Source organism: Guyanagaster necrorhizus (genome assembly GCF_019112545.1).
Source record: "Guyanagaster necrorhizus MCA 3950 unplaced genomic scaffold BT62scaffold_32, whole genome shotgun sequence".
In the NCBI taxonomy this organism is placed as follows: domain Eukaryota; kingdom Fungi; phylum Basidiomycota; class Agaricomycetes; order Agaricales; family Physalacriaceae; genus Guyanagaster; species Guyanagaster necrorhizus.
Genome location: NW_025064911.1, coordinates 266,901 through 280,616, shown reverse-complemented (window position 1 = coordinate 280,616; position 13,716 = coordinate 266,901). Strand labels below are relative to the sequence as shown.

The following is a 13,716-nucleotide window of genomic DNA, read 5'->3' as shown; positions in this document are numbered from 1 at the left end:
ACAAAGAACTAGATATTCCATGTGCATTAAATTGGAGCCCTGGAACTGCGCAAGACAGGGGAAATCCTGGGAAATCTTACCACACGAAGGGTTTGTTATGAGAGATATCAATAGTGAAAAGTGGCTTTCTTCCATGGTTCTGCCGTAATCCAGGCACAGGCGTCAGCCATATCCGAAGGTAAGGACCGAAGACGAGTACTCACATTGAGAAGGGACGTCTAAGAAAGCAACGAAACAAAGCGAATTCTAGCGAAACGGCATAAAGAAGCTTGAATTCATCTGAAATTTACGAGAAGATAAGAGAAAGAAGAGGTCAATTGGCAGCATGCATTCTTCCATTGGAACATCCGACATTGTTACCTTCGAGTCTACCCTACGCAGAGGGTTTTTCTCAGGGAGTAGGTGAGGACATAAGAGAGAGGAGTTTACGCCTTTACATATTATTCAACGGCAAGGAACAGACGGAGACAGATGTTGTACGTTGTCATGGCGCTCCAACCCTTTTTCGACTTCCCGATTTGGGATGTGTCACATTGTGACGTCAGTTTGGTCAGTTTGGAAGGTATCTAACTAACAAGGTTAAATTTCGTTTCTTCATTGCCCAGGCTGGCTTTGGCATTTTCCATCGTTACTGCTACACTCTTTTCCACTCATTCTTTTCCATGTCGAGGGGCGATGAACGAAGACAAAACAAGGCAGCCGTCGACAATGTCGACCAAGGCTACGCCAGTTATTATGAGACCGACTCCATTCCTCCTTCCAATGGGCGACGGTCTCGCACAAAGTTACTGAAGAAGAAGAAATCATTTAGCGCGGGGTACGAAACAGATGATGGCTATGCGTCTGCTGCACCAACGACCCCCAAAAAATCCAAGTCTAGGATTTTTCGATTGGGGACGAGGTCTAAGACAAACCTCCACGAGCCATCTCCACCACCTCTTCCTGAGCCGCTACCTGTTTTCCGTCTGCCTATTGCCGCTCGCTTTGCCACGACGTTGGGGGATCTTAATGCTGGTGCAAATACAGATCCACCATTACCACCACCCGTACGACCATTTGTCTCCACCGACACCTCTACAATTTCGTCGACGCCATCACCTTCCATCGCCACATTCAACGGATTCAGAGAGTTCGACAGGGATTCTATTGATAATCCAGAGTCTACTGTTGACCATGGGGTAGCTCAGAGCGTGTCGCATAGCACAACTTCTCACAAGTCTACCAGACGGGTCGGCGTCAATTTCGCGAGCAGCGATAGCAGTGATCACCACGGAAGTTCAAGCACCAATCATTCCTTTTTTTCCAAGCTCACCGCATCCTCCTTTGCATCTTCTACATCTCAGAATAAATATCCACCGATTTCATACCCTCTTACCCGTTCTCCATCCCCGCCCTCACCTACTCTCATTCAAAGACATCAGTCTGGTAACAAGCGTATTCCTGAGCCTCTTTATCTTGACAATGTTGGCCGAGGCCCATCCAAGACGTGGGATACTTCTCCAGTATCTGCGGGGGGCTGGTCACCATATGTTAACATCCCGTCGATAGCCCCCTCCGTCGAGTCTTTACACGCACCTTCCCCGAGCAAACCTCGCCCCTATTTCCTGTCACGACGCGTAAATTCTCCTACACCAGGTGCTGGCCCATCGCTCACACCCAAATACTCAGTTTCAGATTCAGGCCATCTGGCTGTCAACGAAGAGCCTAGGCCACCAAGCAATCGCTCTGGGGCTTCCGGAGAGGTCATACCGTCTATGGATTACATCGTTCCATCTCCTCGGTCGCAATCACCATTGCCATTGCAGCCCCCTCCGACGCACCTGCTATCTCATCACGAACTTCCTCCTCCCAGTCCTCCTCCGACAGTTCCCTTACCGAGAGTCCCTAGTGACCAGGATCAGGGCTACTTCGCCACGCAGCAGCGTCAGAACGGACAGTTCGCCGTTGCGCCTCCGTCCGTCCCGAAGAGAGGTAAGGAGGCACCGTTTCCTGCACGCCCGATCAACACCTTGGCCAGCCAACCAGGTCTTGAGGCACGCGTCAAGGTCAAGCGGTACAGAGATCTGTATGCGCTTCCTAATAGATGGGATGAGGAACAGCCTTCCAGTGATGATACAGAAGTGATGCGTGATGTAATTGCTCGTTTTCAGCGGACGTCGGGCCATTCAAGTTCTGGGGAAGACATACGCGTCGCTCTCGACCGTAACCAGTCCCCGGAAGCCATGCACAGGAATAATCAAACAGAGGACTATGATTCCGATGGCTACTCGCGGTATCCGGAGGAGAACAAGAGTGTGGGACGCTCAACGATGTACCGATTAGAACGTGGAGCGGTGTCGACGGGAAGATTGAGTACGTGGAGTGGAGACAGCCGAGCCAGTATTATGGACCTCGAGAAAAGTGAGGTGGCAAGGCAGAGGTTCGTTAAGAGAATTGAGGCGATGTTTGATCAGAATGGGAGGGAGCTACCTGGGTCTGAGATCCCCCCTGTACCGAGGCTGCCGGAAGGGCTGTCGCGTAGACGCATGCCGTTGCGGTTTTGAACTGTCATCGTACGTCCCTTTCATTAGTTTCTACGTATGTATGGACTGACTAGAACAAACACAGAATTTTCTGTAGGGATATTGTGGTTTTTTGAGGTTTCGTCATACTTTACATGTATTTTAGGTTCCCCCCCCCCTCTGCTCTTCATCACATCGATATCCATGCATCTTATGGCAGACAAGCTGGTACCTGCTTTGCCCGTTCCCCCCCACATACATTCGTTTCGCAGCGCATCCATCTCGTTTTTGATAGGTAACATCTCAACTGTCATTGTATACCAATACCACCAGCACTCTTTTGTTCTTTGCGTGTATGTTCATGTGTTAGGAGAGTTATAGTCTACATATCAGTCAAACCATGACCATCCACACTCTTATCGTGATATCACTGGGTTTTCAGTTATGGCAAGAGCGGGGTGCGTCAACTGCCATCAGTCATGAAGGCGGCGTTGTCTTTTTATGTACACCCAAATTAGAAATCTTGACAGGCGCCGTTGGGAAAAAGACACACTCCGACAGCGAGGGGATATTTGTGAAGCTTTCGTCGACCTTCACAAATCCTCCGATCCTTATGAAAAACCGCCACCCGAGCCGGCCTTTTAATATTCGTGGCAACTCAATCTAACTGGAGTTTGTTTCACCTTGACGGCGGGTCACTAGGAACACGGCGTAGGAGAAGCAGAAGTTGGATCGCCTTTCATTACAGTAGTCGTTGATCCGTAGGACCTATAATTTGTACCCAGATCCACAGAGAAGCCCGAAGTTTCATGTTAACTGCTACTCCTTGTGGAAAAGGCCCAGATCAATCACACGCAGTGCGCTTTGATGTGGTATGCAATCCCGGGGGTTACACGGAAGGGGGATACGCACGACTAACGACACCCCTCCCCGCACAAACCACAGAGTCAACTTCCATGGGCTGTGTCGTCTTCCCATACATCATTGTGTGTCCACAAGCCACCTCCAAACTACCGTGATTAGTACCCGTAGATATTCATAGAACAATCTATTCACTGCGACGAATCAAATAAATTTGAATGTGGATATCATCTTCTCATTCTACTCTGCTGCACCTAATACTATATATATGGAGGCCCAAGTGCTAGGAAGGGATAATCGTCAAAGACTGGAATTCCAGATCAAAGCAAACATCACCTTGTCTGAATATGCCAAGGGTGAACTCCACGACGAGCAGCAGAACTCCTCCTCCGGGAGCCAAACGGAGCACCTTGGGAACGAAACCCTTGTACAGAGCTGCTGGACCTTCTTCCCTGAAGATGGTGACCAAGGCGGGGTATGTCCAATTGTACTTGGGGGTTACACCAGGAACCTTGGCAGAACCTTGAATACGGGATTTTACAACCTAGAAATAAACAATATTAATGAGGCGAAGCCGAAGCCAATTTGAAGATGCTATACGTCGAACCTGGTGGAAGAACGGTGAGCGGGTGGGTGTATCGGGTGAAAAAGGAAAACATACGGGGTGTTTAATGCGGTGCCAGCGAATCCTCCTATGGAACCAGAGATGAAGTTGTTCATGAGTTCAGATTGTTGGTTCTGTGCAAGGCATTGAACAAACGCAAGTGAAAGGCATAGACAAACGACAAACCTCGGCCTTGGGCAATAATGCCCGGACCTGGAAGATACAACCGAAATAGCCACCATTCCAATAAAGATGTCTAGAAAATCAATGCGTGCTCGTGTCAGTCGGTATCGGACCGCAGGAGATTAGGTAGCCCGGAAGTTTGGAAAGAACAGTCCGGTCCAAGATCGGACCGCCTTGGATGAAATTCCGCACTCCGTTCCATTCCTACGTTCTCCGGCAGATTTCGTGAGAGAAACTTGCCTCCAGAAAGTAGCCTCCATGCCAGCGTACAGTCCTAAAACACCGTCCTTCTTGATAATTTGGGAGACGACATCCATTGGACCCTTGAATGTGCTGGTCTTATCCTGAAGCCTGTTCCAATTTTAGCATTGATCGGAACACCTGAACGCGCTTCGTACTTTATCTTGACGAGCTCAAAAGGTACGACGACAAAACTTTCCTGCATAGGCAATCGACTGAGAGATTAATGGTGCAAAATGACGCGTCGGAAAGACATACGGTTGCACCCGCGCTACATCCGGTTAAAACCGACAGAGGTTGTGTCATTTTGGTCTCCCCAGTGAGTCCTAGGTAGGTCTTGCCCCAGAAATCATTGGCTGCGCTGTAAATAAGGTGTTAGAGTGCGTTGAAAAGACCGGAAAGCCTCTGGATGGCTGTCGAGACAAGCTCAGGGACGCTTTAAGCTCGTCAGGCCGTTTCTCACACGCGTCAGCCGCGAACGCTTCAACAGAACCAGAGTTTCCCATGCAATGCAACGCACAATTTCACTGCACGCTTGGGAGCCTCAAGCAGTAGAGGTGGGACCAAACCTTGGGGAACGTTAGGCACATAGGGTGAGCATAAAGTTAGGGGCATTGACCTCTATACAACCTCCCGAAACTAACGAATGTTTAGTTAGTCGTGTGCTAACAACCACTACGACTCACCCCTCCTCCTTAATAATGCTTTTGAAGCTTCCAAGCAAACCATGTTGTGACTTCCCAGTTTCCAGCTGCATGCGTGTTTTAACCTGTCACCGCCGATCAGGAAAGCAGTTACCCCACACGGGGAGAGATAGGGTCATGACTCACGACATCTAGTTGTAGATAGATTGTATGAGCTTAGAATAAAAAGGTAGCTTAAAGACAGGTATCATACCGAGGGGATAGAAGGTCAAGATCTCTGATACACCTGCGATAGCCCCCGCAGCGAAATTCGCTGCGAAAGGTAGAGCTATCGGCATGGTTAGTCAGTCTACCCATAGAATAAGAATGATTGTTCACCCTTCTTCTTCTGCTCCGTCAACATATTAACGAGCCGTAAAATATGGGCGCCTACAACAGGTCCTGAACGTTGTCAAGGAAAGAAGAAAGAAAGTAGAAGTAAGGACGGAGGACCGTACCGCGTGGATCGACAATATCCGGTGTGACCGTGACAAACTAATTTAGAAACAGTCCTTTGTCATCGTTACGCGTGACGTGTTTTCTGTTCTACTTCTGCCTTCCTCGTCAAGCACGGTGACGCAGTCTGAATGGTGCGATGGTGTACATTCAGTCCTGGCAGGAATATCAAGATGCAGCCGAAGCTCTGTATGCAAAATCTCCTGTGAATGTGCGTCGTACTTATTCCGTCGGATCTTATACTGATGACCTCATTTTCTCAGACGCGGTACTGCGTCAAGTGGAAGGCATCCGAAGGAAAACTCGTGTTAAAAATAACGGATAATACGAGCGTACGCATGTTCGACTTTTCAAGTCCATCAACACTTGTCTGATGTGCCACGTTTACCACCAGTGTATCAAATTCAAAACGTATTCCTCCATATTCCTCAACAGATTCGAAACTTTGAATCTGTCGTTGATGGAAAAGATGCAGAACCGACGAACGGTTGTGGAATCGACGCCTACGCAATTGTCATCGTACGTCGGAGAAAAAGTTTCGCACGCTGAAACTGCTGCGGCGCCTGCGATATCACCATCGGGTGCTATTCCAACGCCATCAGCTAGTGGAGGCGGGGTGAAAAAGAAAAAGCCAAAGAAGAGGAAAGGAGGGTGACGGGCTGAATGTTTCTCGATTTTGGTTGGTCCATCTTTCTATGATTGTGGCAATTGAAATTGACCCTCTGCACAGGTTATGATAGATGTGTACTGAAATGTACGTATTCCTTGCGTCTGGCTTTGCGTCCCGTTCGGGTCATTCATTCGTTGTCCCTAGTCCCTTGGTACAATCCGCATTGGCGGACATTGCGATGAGATTAGTATTTGGTGCGTGCTGTGCTTGTTACCCTACTCCGAAGGCGCTAAAGAGACGAACAGAGCATCCCATCACTGTACTAGCGCCACACTCTCAATAGTAATGGATTGAGATGCGCCTAAGTTGTGTGTCCCTCCTTCTGCTGCCAACCTGATCCTTGCACTGCCTGCGACAAGATCTGCCTTTCAATGCTTCTTCGACGAAAGCGGATCCGGGACAGAGATTGACTATCATCAATATTCAACGGTTTTCATGTTACCCGGACAACCTGGGCGTCTATCTTTGTGGGTGCGACCCAGCTCAGTCTTGAGCCTGGACTTGAATGACGGGTCATTTCTGCACATTATGCTTTTAAAATCTTCTGTTGTTGATGTCGGAGTTCTCCATAGGTTGTCGTTGACATACTAAATCATCTTTTTTCCTCGTGGCAGAAGGGGAGGTGCTTGTGTATCCCCTCTCAAACACAATCGAAAACCCCATCATTGATCCGGCACCGCATCACCATTTGACGAGATGCTGCCAGCCTGGCAGCATCGCCTCTTGACTCGTGGATTCGCGCACAGCGTCCGGACCCTGAGAACAGAGTAATGTTGCTGCTTAATTCTTTGTCCCACCTGGGGATTAGATATTCCTCCGTTCATGGCGGAACGCCATTTTTCATTCCGTTTTTCTCGACTCCTCCTTAGTTGTGGCTTGATGGCGGGGAACTTTTTCACTCTAGGTTAAGCGTGATGCAACGAGGTCCGGTCCACGCACAAAATTATGATCCGTACTGTTGGCGCCACCTCTAGGCGAATCGAGCTGGTCGGTCCTGAAGGCCTGATTGATCACACAGCCACGAGGTTTTCGGCTACCGAAAGGCATGCTTGCCCTCTCGTCGAGGACAATACTAGCAACGTCCAGAGCGTGCGAAGGTCGTCCGACTGATGTGAGCTTAGCGCCTAATTCCGAGGTCCTCGAATATTTCGTGAATGGCCTCTTTACCACAACGGGTATGGTATCGCTTTGCTCCGGGATGCCGTTGGCTCCATTCTTGCACTGTGGAGCTGATGAGGCGAATGTAGAATCGGTCTGTATCTCAACAATGACTAGTACAATGGTCAGGAGTCTTTAAGACCCAGTCATCTATACTCCTTTACTTGATTGCTCGTTACTCAGGGATTTGACGGAACACGCGGTACCCGGGAGCGAACCAAATGCGTGCTTCCCAAACCAGATGTATGCGTCCATTAACTCATCAAGTAGAATTCAAAGGGTGGATACTCGCATCCCGACGTGCGTAGTAAATATTACCGTCCTTCATGAAGGCTTGCGAAAAGCCAGATGCCACATTCGGTCCCGTACGCGGCAATGGAGCCGGTTGCATGCACGAGGTACAAACATCATTCCCGGGATCTCTTGTGGCGTACGTCTTCTCGACCTCTTCTATCGATTTTCTAATATTTTGGCTTAGATGCACGATGTATTCCGACTGTTCGTACATCATGCCTATCACGTTGAACGCCTTGAAATGACTACGAGCAAAGCAACGGTAGCTAACTCTGTGTAAGATTTTCGCTCAGTATTAATTATCATGACAGGATATATTGAGATAGCTGTTCCTGTGCAGGCCCCCTTCCTGTTTTTGCCGAACGGTGTATCTTGCAAATTAGAACCTATTTATTATGATGCGCCACTTGACGCGTTCAGTCAATCCTCGAGGCTTCTTTTCAGTAGATGAATGAAAGGTAAAAATGCGTCACGATCGTGTACATTCAATAATAGAAAGGGTCTCCAGCCAGAAAGCAGGGATTGCACGGTCGTTCATGCTGCCTACAATACATACGTCAATTGAATGGTTGAAATGAAATATTTACTGTGATTTGGGGGAATGCCAAAGAATGAATTTGAAAACAGTCGACCTGAAAGCGGTACAGACGAACCAAACCGGACCGGAAACTGGAAGCTGATCCGTTACTTTCGCACGGTAGCTTGGGTTACTTTAATTTCTCCTCTTCCCCGTTCTCCGTCCCCTAATGGACGCCAACCACACCAGCGGTTACAAACTATCCCTTCAGCCCACTGTCCCTCATGAACATGACCCTTCAGAACATACGGCACGGCCAGGGAACGCCCAGCGACATGCGATGTGGTTGCTCGACAACCACGCCGAGAGCAACGACGATAACGAACAAACGAGCACCAACGACTACACGACTTCGACGCCAGGGCTGAGCAGAGGTCTCTCAAGGCCACTCAACCAGCAGGAGCAAGATCGCCTTGCTCATCTCGACAGACTCAAGTTCTTTCTTGCGACGGCCCCGAGCGGGTGGGAGAAGAGCAGCAATGCAGCTGGATCTTCAGCATCATCATACTTACCCGACCCAGCAAACCCGGCACTGAACCGATTCCTTCTTCCGAGTCAGGAATTCGTGACTTGTGTACTGTGGAATGGCCTTTACCACATAACGGGCACGGACATCGTCAGAGCACTGGTGTTCAGGTACCGTAACCATCCGCCACTATTATAGGACTAGGCTGACTATCTGTTAGATTTGAGGCCTTTGGTCGCCCAGTACGAAATTTGAAGAAATTTGAGGAGGGCGTCTTCAGTGATCTCCGGAATCTCAAGCCTGGTGTGGACGCTTGTCTGGAGGAACCAAAGGTGTGTCGTCGCCTTATTTCACTCTTTACTTTGATTAATGAAATTCTGTGCTTAAGTCGCCCTTCCTTGATCTTCTCTTCAAGTATCAATGCATTCGCACGCAAAAGAAGCAAAAAGTCTTCTACTGGTGTGTTTGACTTTTGCCAAGTACCTTCAACTTATTATTTACTAATTCTTTAGGTTCTCTGTCCCGCATGACCGGTTATTCCTTGATGCCCTCGAGCGCGACCTAAAACGAGAAAAAATGGGCATGGAATCTACCACTACTATAACAGGGGAACCTGCCATGAGCTTTGTATATGACAAGAAGCGCAGCCTTTACGAGCAATTCACTGGCTCCAAAAATGCAGGATCAGGCGGCCGGAATGCTTCTACCACCAGTAGGTCTAGTCGAAGTGTAAGCGGCTCTCTAACGCGAGGAATGGGAGGTGTATCGATGCGAGATGGTGAAGGCGAGCTTGAATGGAACGTCAGACGGCTGGAGGAAGAGGGTGTCCTTGGTTCTGGTGCAGCTGCCGTCAGTGGATCCGAAGAGAGCGACTTCGACGGTGAGGAGGGACCTTCATCGTCTAGTCGCGCCTCGCAATCACCGTTCTTCTCGATGTTCTCTCTATTCGAGGGCAGTCCCACTTACAAACAACGGCGGAAGAAGGGTAACCATGGTCCCTCTGCACTGGGGCTGGAAACAGAGAGAGGCCGTACTGGGTATCCAACCGAGTTAGGCCATGATGATCCGATGTCTGGTGGTGTTCACGTCAAGCGCGAGTCCGTCAGCGCCGCCGACATGTTCATAAAGCAAGCTCGGGGGGAACTAGGAACGACTGCAGCACCTTCGGTATCTTCATTGCCGAAAGTCGACATACGGGATGTTGGCGTCTACGTCGAGGGTCGGTTAGTCAGCGGAGGAGGTGTTGGTGCCGGGATGAATATTACCACGCCGCCTATGTCAACCAGTTCGGGGTCTACATCGTACCCGGCATCGTCTTACGATGCTTTTGGGACCTTCCAAACTTCTCCGAACGTCGAGATGACCGACTCCACAGCAACCACCTCCGGCCCAAAGACCAAGGTGTTCGTCTGTCCGCTATTGAGCTGTGGAAGAATGTTCAAGCGAATGGAACATCTGAAGCGGCATTTGCGGACGCATACAATGGAGAGGCCGTTTGTTTGCGACAAGTGCGGGAAGAGGTTTAGTCGAAGCGATAACCTCGGGCAACACCTAAGAGTCCACGGTCGTGCTGACGGGTCTGGATCCCAGGGCGACGGGCAGTGGAATGTCTCTACTTCCGGCCCATCGGGTGGTAGCGGTGATTGGTCGAATCAGGGCGGAGAATGGGTTGAATGGATACATAGTGATGGGGAAGAAAGCGGGCCGGAGGAGGAGTTCGGCTCGCGCCAGGGAGGAATTGGCGTTGGCTTGGGGATGTACGGCCCTCTCGGCATGGGTATGGGCATGGGCACAAGTGGGGCGGACGGCGATTGGGCAGCAGCGGCTGGCAACCCACCAAGCGGCGATATGACCAACTACGGGCTGAATGTGGAAATGTGCGAGATGGAGGTTTCGGGTGACGTGAGGGAAGTTCAGGGGGACGAAGAGGGACTGGTTGTTGGACCCGATACCATTTACGACTATCAAGGCAGTCGACCGTACCCGCAGCAACAGGCGCAAGCAGGAACAGCTGGGGAGTATTATGCATCTGGATATGTGTCATCAGGTTCAGGCGGCCCTTCAACGGGAGAACCTTGGGCACCTGCAAGTGCACCCATCGATGTCTATGGCCGACCACCATCGATTTCGTCATCTGGAAGCGGAAGTGTTTATGGGGACGACGGACCGTATGTCAGCATGAGTGCACCGTCGCACAAGCAAGCCTTCGACCAGTCGGCATTATACCCTCCAGGTGTTATGGATAGCAGCACAGGTGCCGTACGGCGACACAGAAGTATGACACCCTCGATAATGAGGAATGGGAGTGGCGATAGCACGGGGCCTGTTCGACGCCCTGGAACGGCTTCCGGCGAGTCTCCTGCTCCTCGAGGATATCATCCATACGCGCACACAGGGTACTCTTCAGCACAGTCCAGCCCTTCTGTGTATCCTGTCGGCTTACCGGGCAGCAGCGGGTTGACGCGACGCAGTTCCAGTCGGGCTTCGTCAGGCTACGGTGTTGAAGAGCAGATGCGGCAGATGATGCGTTCGGATTCGACGGGGTCTTCATCACGGCCTGGCTCATCGTTGTCTCTGCATCACGGGTCCGCGTATGGGGCCGACATATATCGGACAGAGTCGCCAGCGCAGTTTGGCGGGGGCATAACCGATAGTCCTGCTGCATATGTGACAGACTTACCGCAAACGACGTACCAGCCTACACATGCGGCGACAGTTCCGGCGCCATTTGACAAGCATGGGATGTTTATGGTGGACCAGCAACAGCAGTACACGACGCAGGAGGGATATCAGTATGCGCATCCGCAACATGTGAGTACGATGTAGAGCAGTGAGTTCTTTTTAACTTTTTCTGTCGTTGAGATGGCTGATGTTTCACCTTCAGGTAGCTCGACATCGCGACTGGGAATTATGATTTTCTTTAATACTACCCTAGATCTACTAATGAGACGTTTATATCCTTATATCATCGTAATACCTACGTGCCTTATCTCTGCTTGTGTATTGCTTATTTTTGCTTCGGGATATTTATTACAGTCTATCTATTATTCTGCCTAGTGATCTCCCTTGGATTTCCACTCATGTTATATATTATTATTATCTGCACATAGGTATATGTGTCTGTAGCAAAGCAATGAACAAATCTGTCCTTGATGGAGGATGTTGATGGGATAATGAAAGGAATCTGTCGAAGGCAACAACTTCGCACTGAAACGTGTTAGCTTGTATCTACAATTCAAAAAACCACTGTCTTCGTTTCAGATATCTTCCAAGTAGATGCAAATGATCTCCTGCCTGACGATACTTGAGACGGAAGTATTTTTAACTTATGGTCATCCAGATCCTCGAACTCAATTTCCGGCGAGAAAGAGACATACCCTGAAAGCCTTTTTTTCTAGCTCTTCGAGGGAGTTTTGTATAGCCTTTCGCCCTTGGAAACGCGCCGTTTCCTGAGCCATTCTGTTTCTGTTCCGAAAATCTTTCGCTTCTACGTTTGTCGTCCCGCGTGCTTGGTAAGACTGTAATATTGGCTGAACCACACAGAAAGAAGGGAGCGATGAGCGAAGGCGCGAACGGGTCATAGATTCGTCGTCGGCCAAGATCCAAGTGAGCTTTGTGGGATGCACTGGCTGTGAGAGGTATTAATACTACATAAAGTTGTAATTTTATATCTTCCGGAGACTGAAATTTTATACGCGTCCAAAATAGACGGTCACGTGGGGGCGCTTTCCTCCAAATGTCCATTATGTCAAATCCTTCGTAATCCTGCCTCGTCAAAAATATGAGCCCACTTCCGATTTTCTTCCCAACGAAGCAGCGCGAGATAGAGGAAATGGAACATCTCGACCCCTCTGAATGGAAGTAGTCGGTCGCACTGAGCCAGGTGAGCGGGCGGGTCCCCGACTGCGACTCCGAAGGCTCAATGCGCGTTCTTGTGGCAGATAATGCGCAGATGATTCCTTGCTTAGGACCTTCGTCGTCACATCTTGATATCTCTCGCGGTCTCGCTCGCTCGTTTGCCGTCTATGTGATGGTTGTGGCGATTCTCTAGGTTGTGATGGAAGGGGTAGACTCGGATGCGACACTGACGAACCTGGATAGGAGGACATAGATGTTGACAACGGTAGACTTGGGACGGATGATAGTCTGGGGACGCTGTATATTGGCCGTCGATGGAATAATGGTGATGGTGGCATCGTGTCTAGGAAATCCCAAGACTTTTCTTCTGCTGGCCGTTTGGGAATGGGTGGTCGTTCTGAATTGGACCTAGTATGATTCATACTCTGCGTCGAGAAAGGTTTAATCTCGTACAACGACCGAAACTCTGGGAGGCTGGTGCTGGGTCTATGCCTGGTCCGCAGTATCGATTTCCACCGGCTTTGATTGAACCCTGCTGTTGATACCTGCTCTCCCATTGAAGTGCCCTCCGCCACATCTTCTCCTGACTTCTTTGATTGCTTGTTACGTTCTGTAGGCTGTCGAGAGAGCCGCAGCCAGATTTTTGACCAACGGCGACTATTCTTTTGCCCCTGCTCCTCGTACTGTTCCCCTCCTGAAAGACTCATGGATCTTTCCTTCAGGGCCCTTTTTCGCCTTAGCTTCAGCAAGAGTGTCGGTGGAGAGTTAGGTGCCTCTGTCTCGGCATTGACGCACTGGGTGACTCTATCCGAACATCGGTGATTGACTTTCACCTCAGAATCGTCAAGTCGGTTATCGACTGAGTTGGTACTCGATGACACTGAGAATGGATATTGGGCTTGATCAGTCGCTTGTGTCAAAGTCCATTCTGACGACCCGCTTTCCAAACCCTAGACGACACTATCAACAAGTCCCGTTCCCTGAAATGATCCTGGGCGTACCTCGGAACCTCGAGCATATCTATCGATGAAATCCCACTCGTCATATCCCTTTAGCTCCAGCATGGGGTGGTTGGTATTTGATCTCGTAATTGCTCTCGAGGTTGCGGTCGACGAGGATGTCGGCCTTGCCATTTAACAACCGCGTAATGGGCGATGATCAAATT

The 13,716-nt window shown here is 49.8% G+C and overlaps 6 protein-coding genes across 6 annotated transcripts; 3 read left to right on the top strand and 3 right to left on the bottom strand.

Moving 5' to 3' along the window:
• The first annotated feature begins 564 nt into the window (after positions 1–564).
• Positions 565–2,927, top strand: BT62DRAFT_1079611 (uncharacterized protein). Its single transcript, XM_043179508.1, has 2 exons — positions 565–2,552; positions 2,608–2,927. The coding sequence occupies exon 1, from the start codon at positions 663–665 to the stop codon at positions 2,541–2,543; it is 1,881 nt and encodes a 626-aa protein (XP_043035582.1). The 5' UTR covers positions 565–662; the 3' UTR covers positions 2,544–2,552; positions 2,608–2,927.
• A 563-nt stretch (positions 2,928–3,490) lies between these two features.
• BT62DRAFT_936431 (mitochondrial carrier) lies at positions 3,491–5,490 on the bottom strand. The gene is made up of 14 exons (XM_043187119.1): positions 5,412–5,490; positions 5,287–5,361; positions 5,220–5,224; positions 5,076–5,158; positions 5,009–5,028; positions 4,910–4,958; positions 4,648–4,750; positions 4,548–4,588; positions 4,390–4,500; positions 4,153–4,222; positions 4,024–4,100; positions 3,963–3,969; positions 3,699–3,906; positions 3,491–3,645 (listed from the first exon to the last, which is right to left on the bottom strand). The coding sequence occupies exons 1-14, from the start codon at positions 5,434–5,436 to the stop codon at positions 3,623–3,625; spliced, it is 897 nt and encodes a 298-aa protein (XP_043035581.1). The 5' UTR covers positions 5,437–5,490; the 3' UTR covers positions 3,491–3,622.
• A 177-nt stretch (positions 5,491–5,667) lies between these two features.
• On the top strand, positions 5,668–6,183 carry BT62DRAFT_1010862 (signal recognition particle, SRP9/SRP14 subunit; the record flags this gene model as incomplete). Its single annotated transcript, XM_043177700.1, has 3 exons — positions 5,668–5,739; positions 5,792–5,860; positions 5,923–6,183. 3 exons carry the CDS (start codon positions 5,668–5,670, stop codon positions 6,181–6,183), a joined length of 402 nt encoding a protein of 133 aa, XP_043035580.1.
• A 915-nt stretch (positions 6,184–7,098) lies between these two features.
• On the bottom strand, positions 7,099–7,611 carry BT62DRAFT_1010861 (uncharacterized protein; the record flags this gene model as incomplete). The annotated part of the gene is made up of 2 exons (XM_043177699.1): positions 7,099–7,469; positions 7,521–7,611. 2 exons carry the CDS (start codon positions 7,609–7,611, stop codon positions 7,099–7,101), a joined length of 462 nt encoding a protein of 153 aa, XP_043035579.1.
• A 749-nt stretch (positions 7,612–8,360) lies between these two features.
• On the top strand, positions 8,361–11,841 carry BT62DRAFT_955239 (STE-domain-containing protein). The gene is made up of 5 exons (XM_043188332.1): positions 8,361–8,863; positions 8,914–9,025; positions 9,082–9,152; positions 9,206–11,523; positions 11,578–11,841. The coding sequence occupies exons 1-4, from the start codon at positions 8,397–8,399 to the stop codon at positions 11,517–11,519; spliced, it is 2,964 nt and encodes a 987-aa protein (XP_043035578.1). The 5' UTR covers positions 8,361–8,396; the 3' UTR covers positions 11,520–11,523; positions 11,578–11,841.
• An 831-nt stretch (positions 11,842–12,672) lies between these two features.
• BT62DRAFT_922894 (uncharacterized protein) lies at positions 12,673–13,615 on the bottom strand (the record flags this gene model as incomplete). Its single annotated transcript, XM_043184444.1, has 3 exons — positions 12,673–12,716; positions 12,787–13,501; positions 13,553–13,615. 3 exons carry the CDS (start codon positions 13,613–13,615, stop codon positions 12,673–12,675), a joined length of 822 nt encoding a protein of 273 aa, XP_043035577.1.
• Positions 13,616–13,716: the final 101 nt, after the last annotated feature.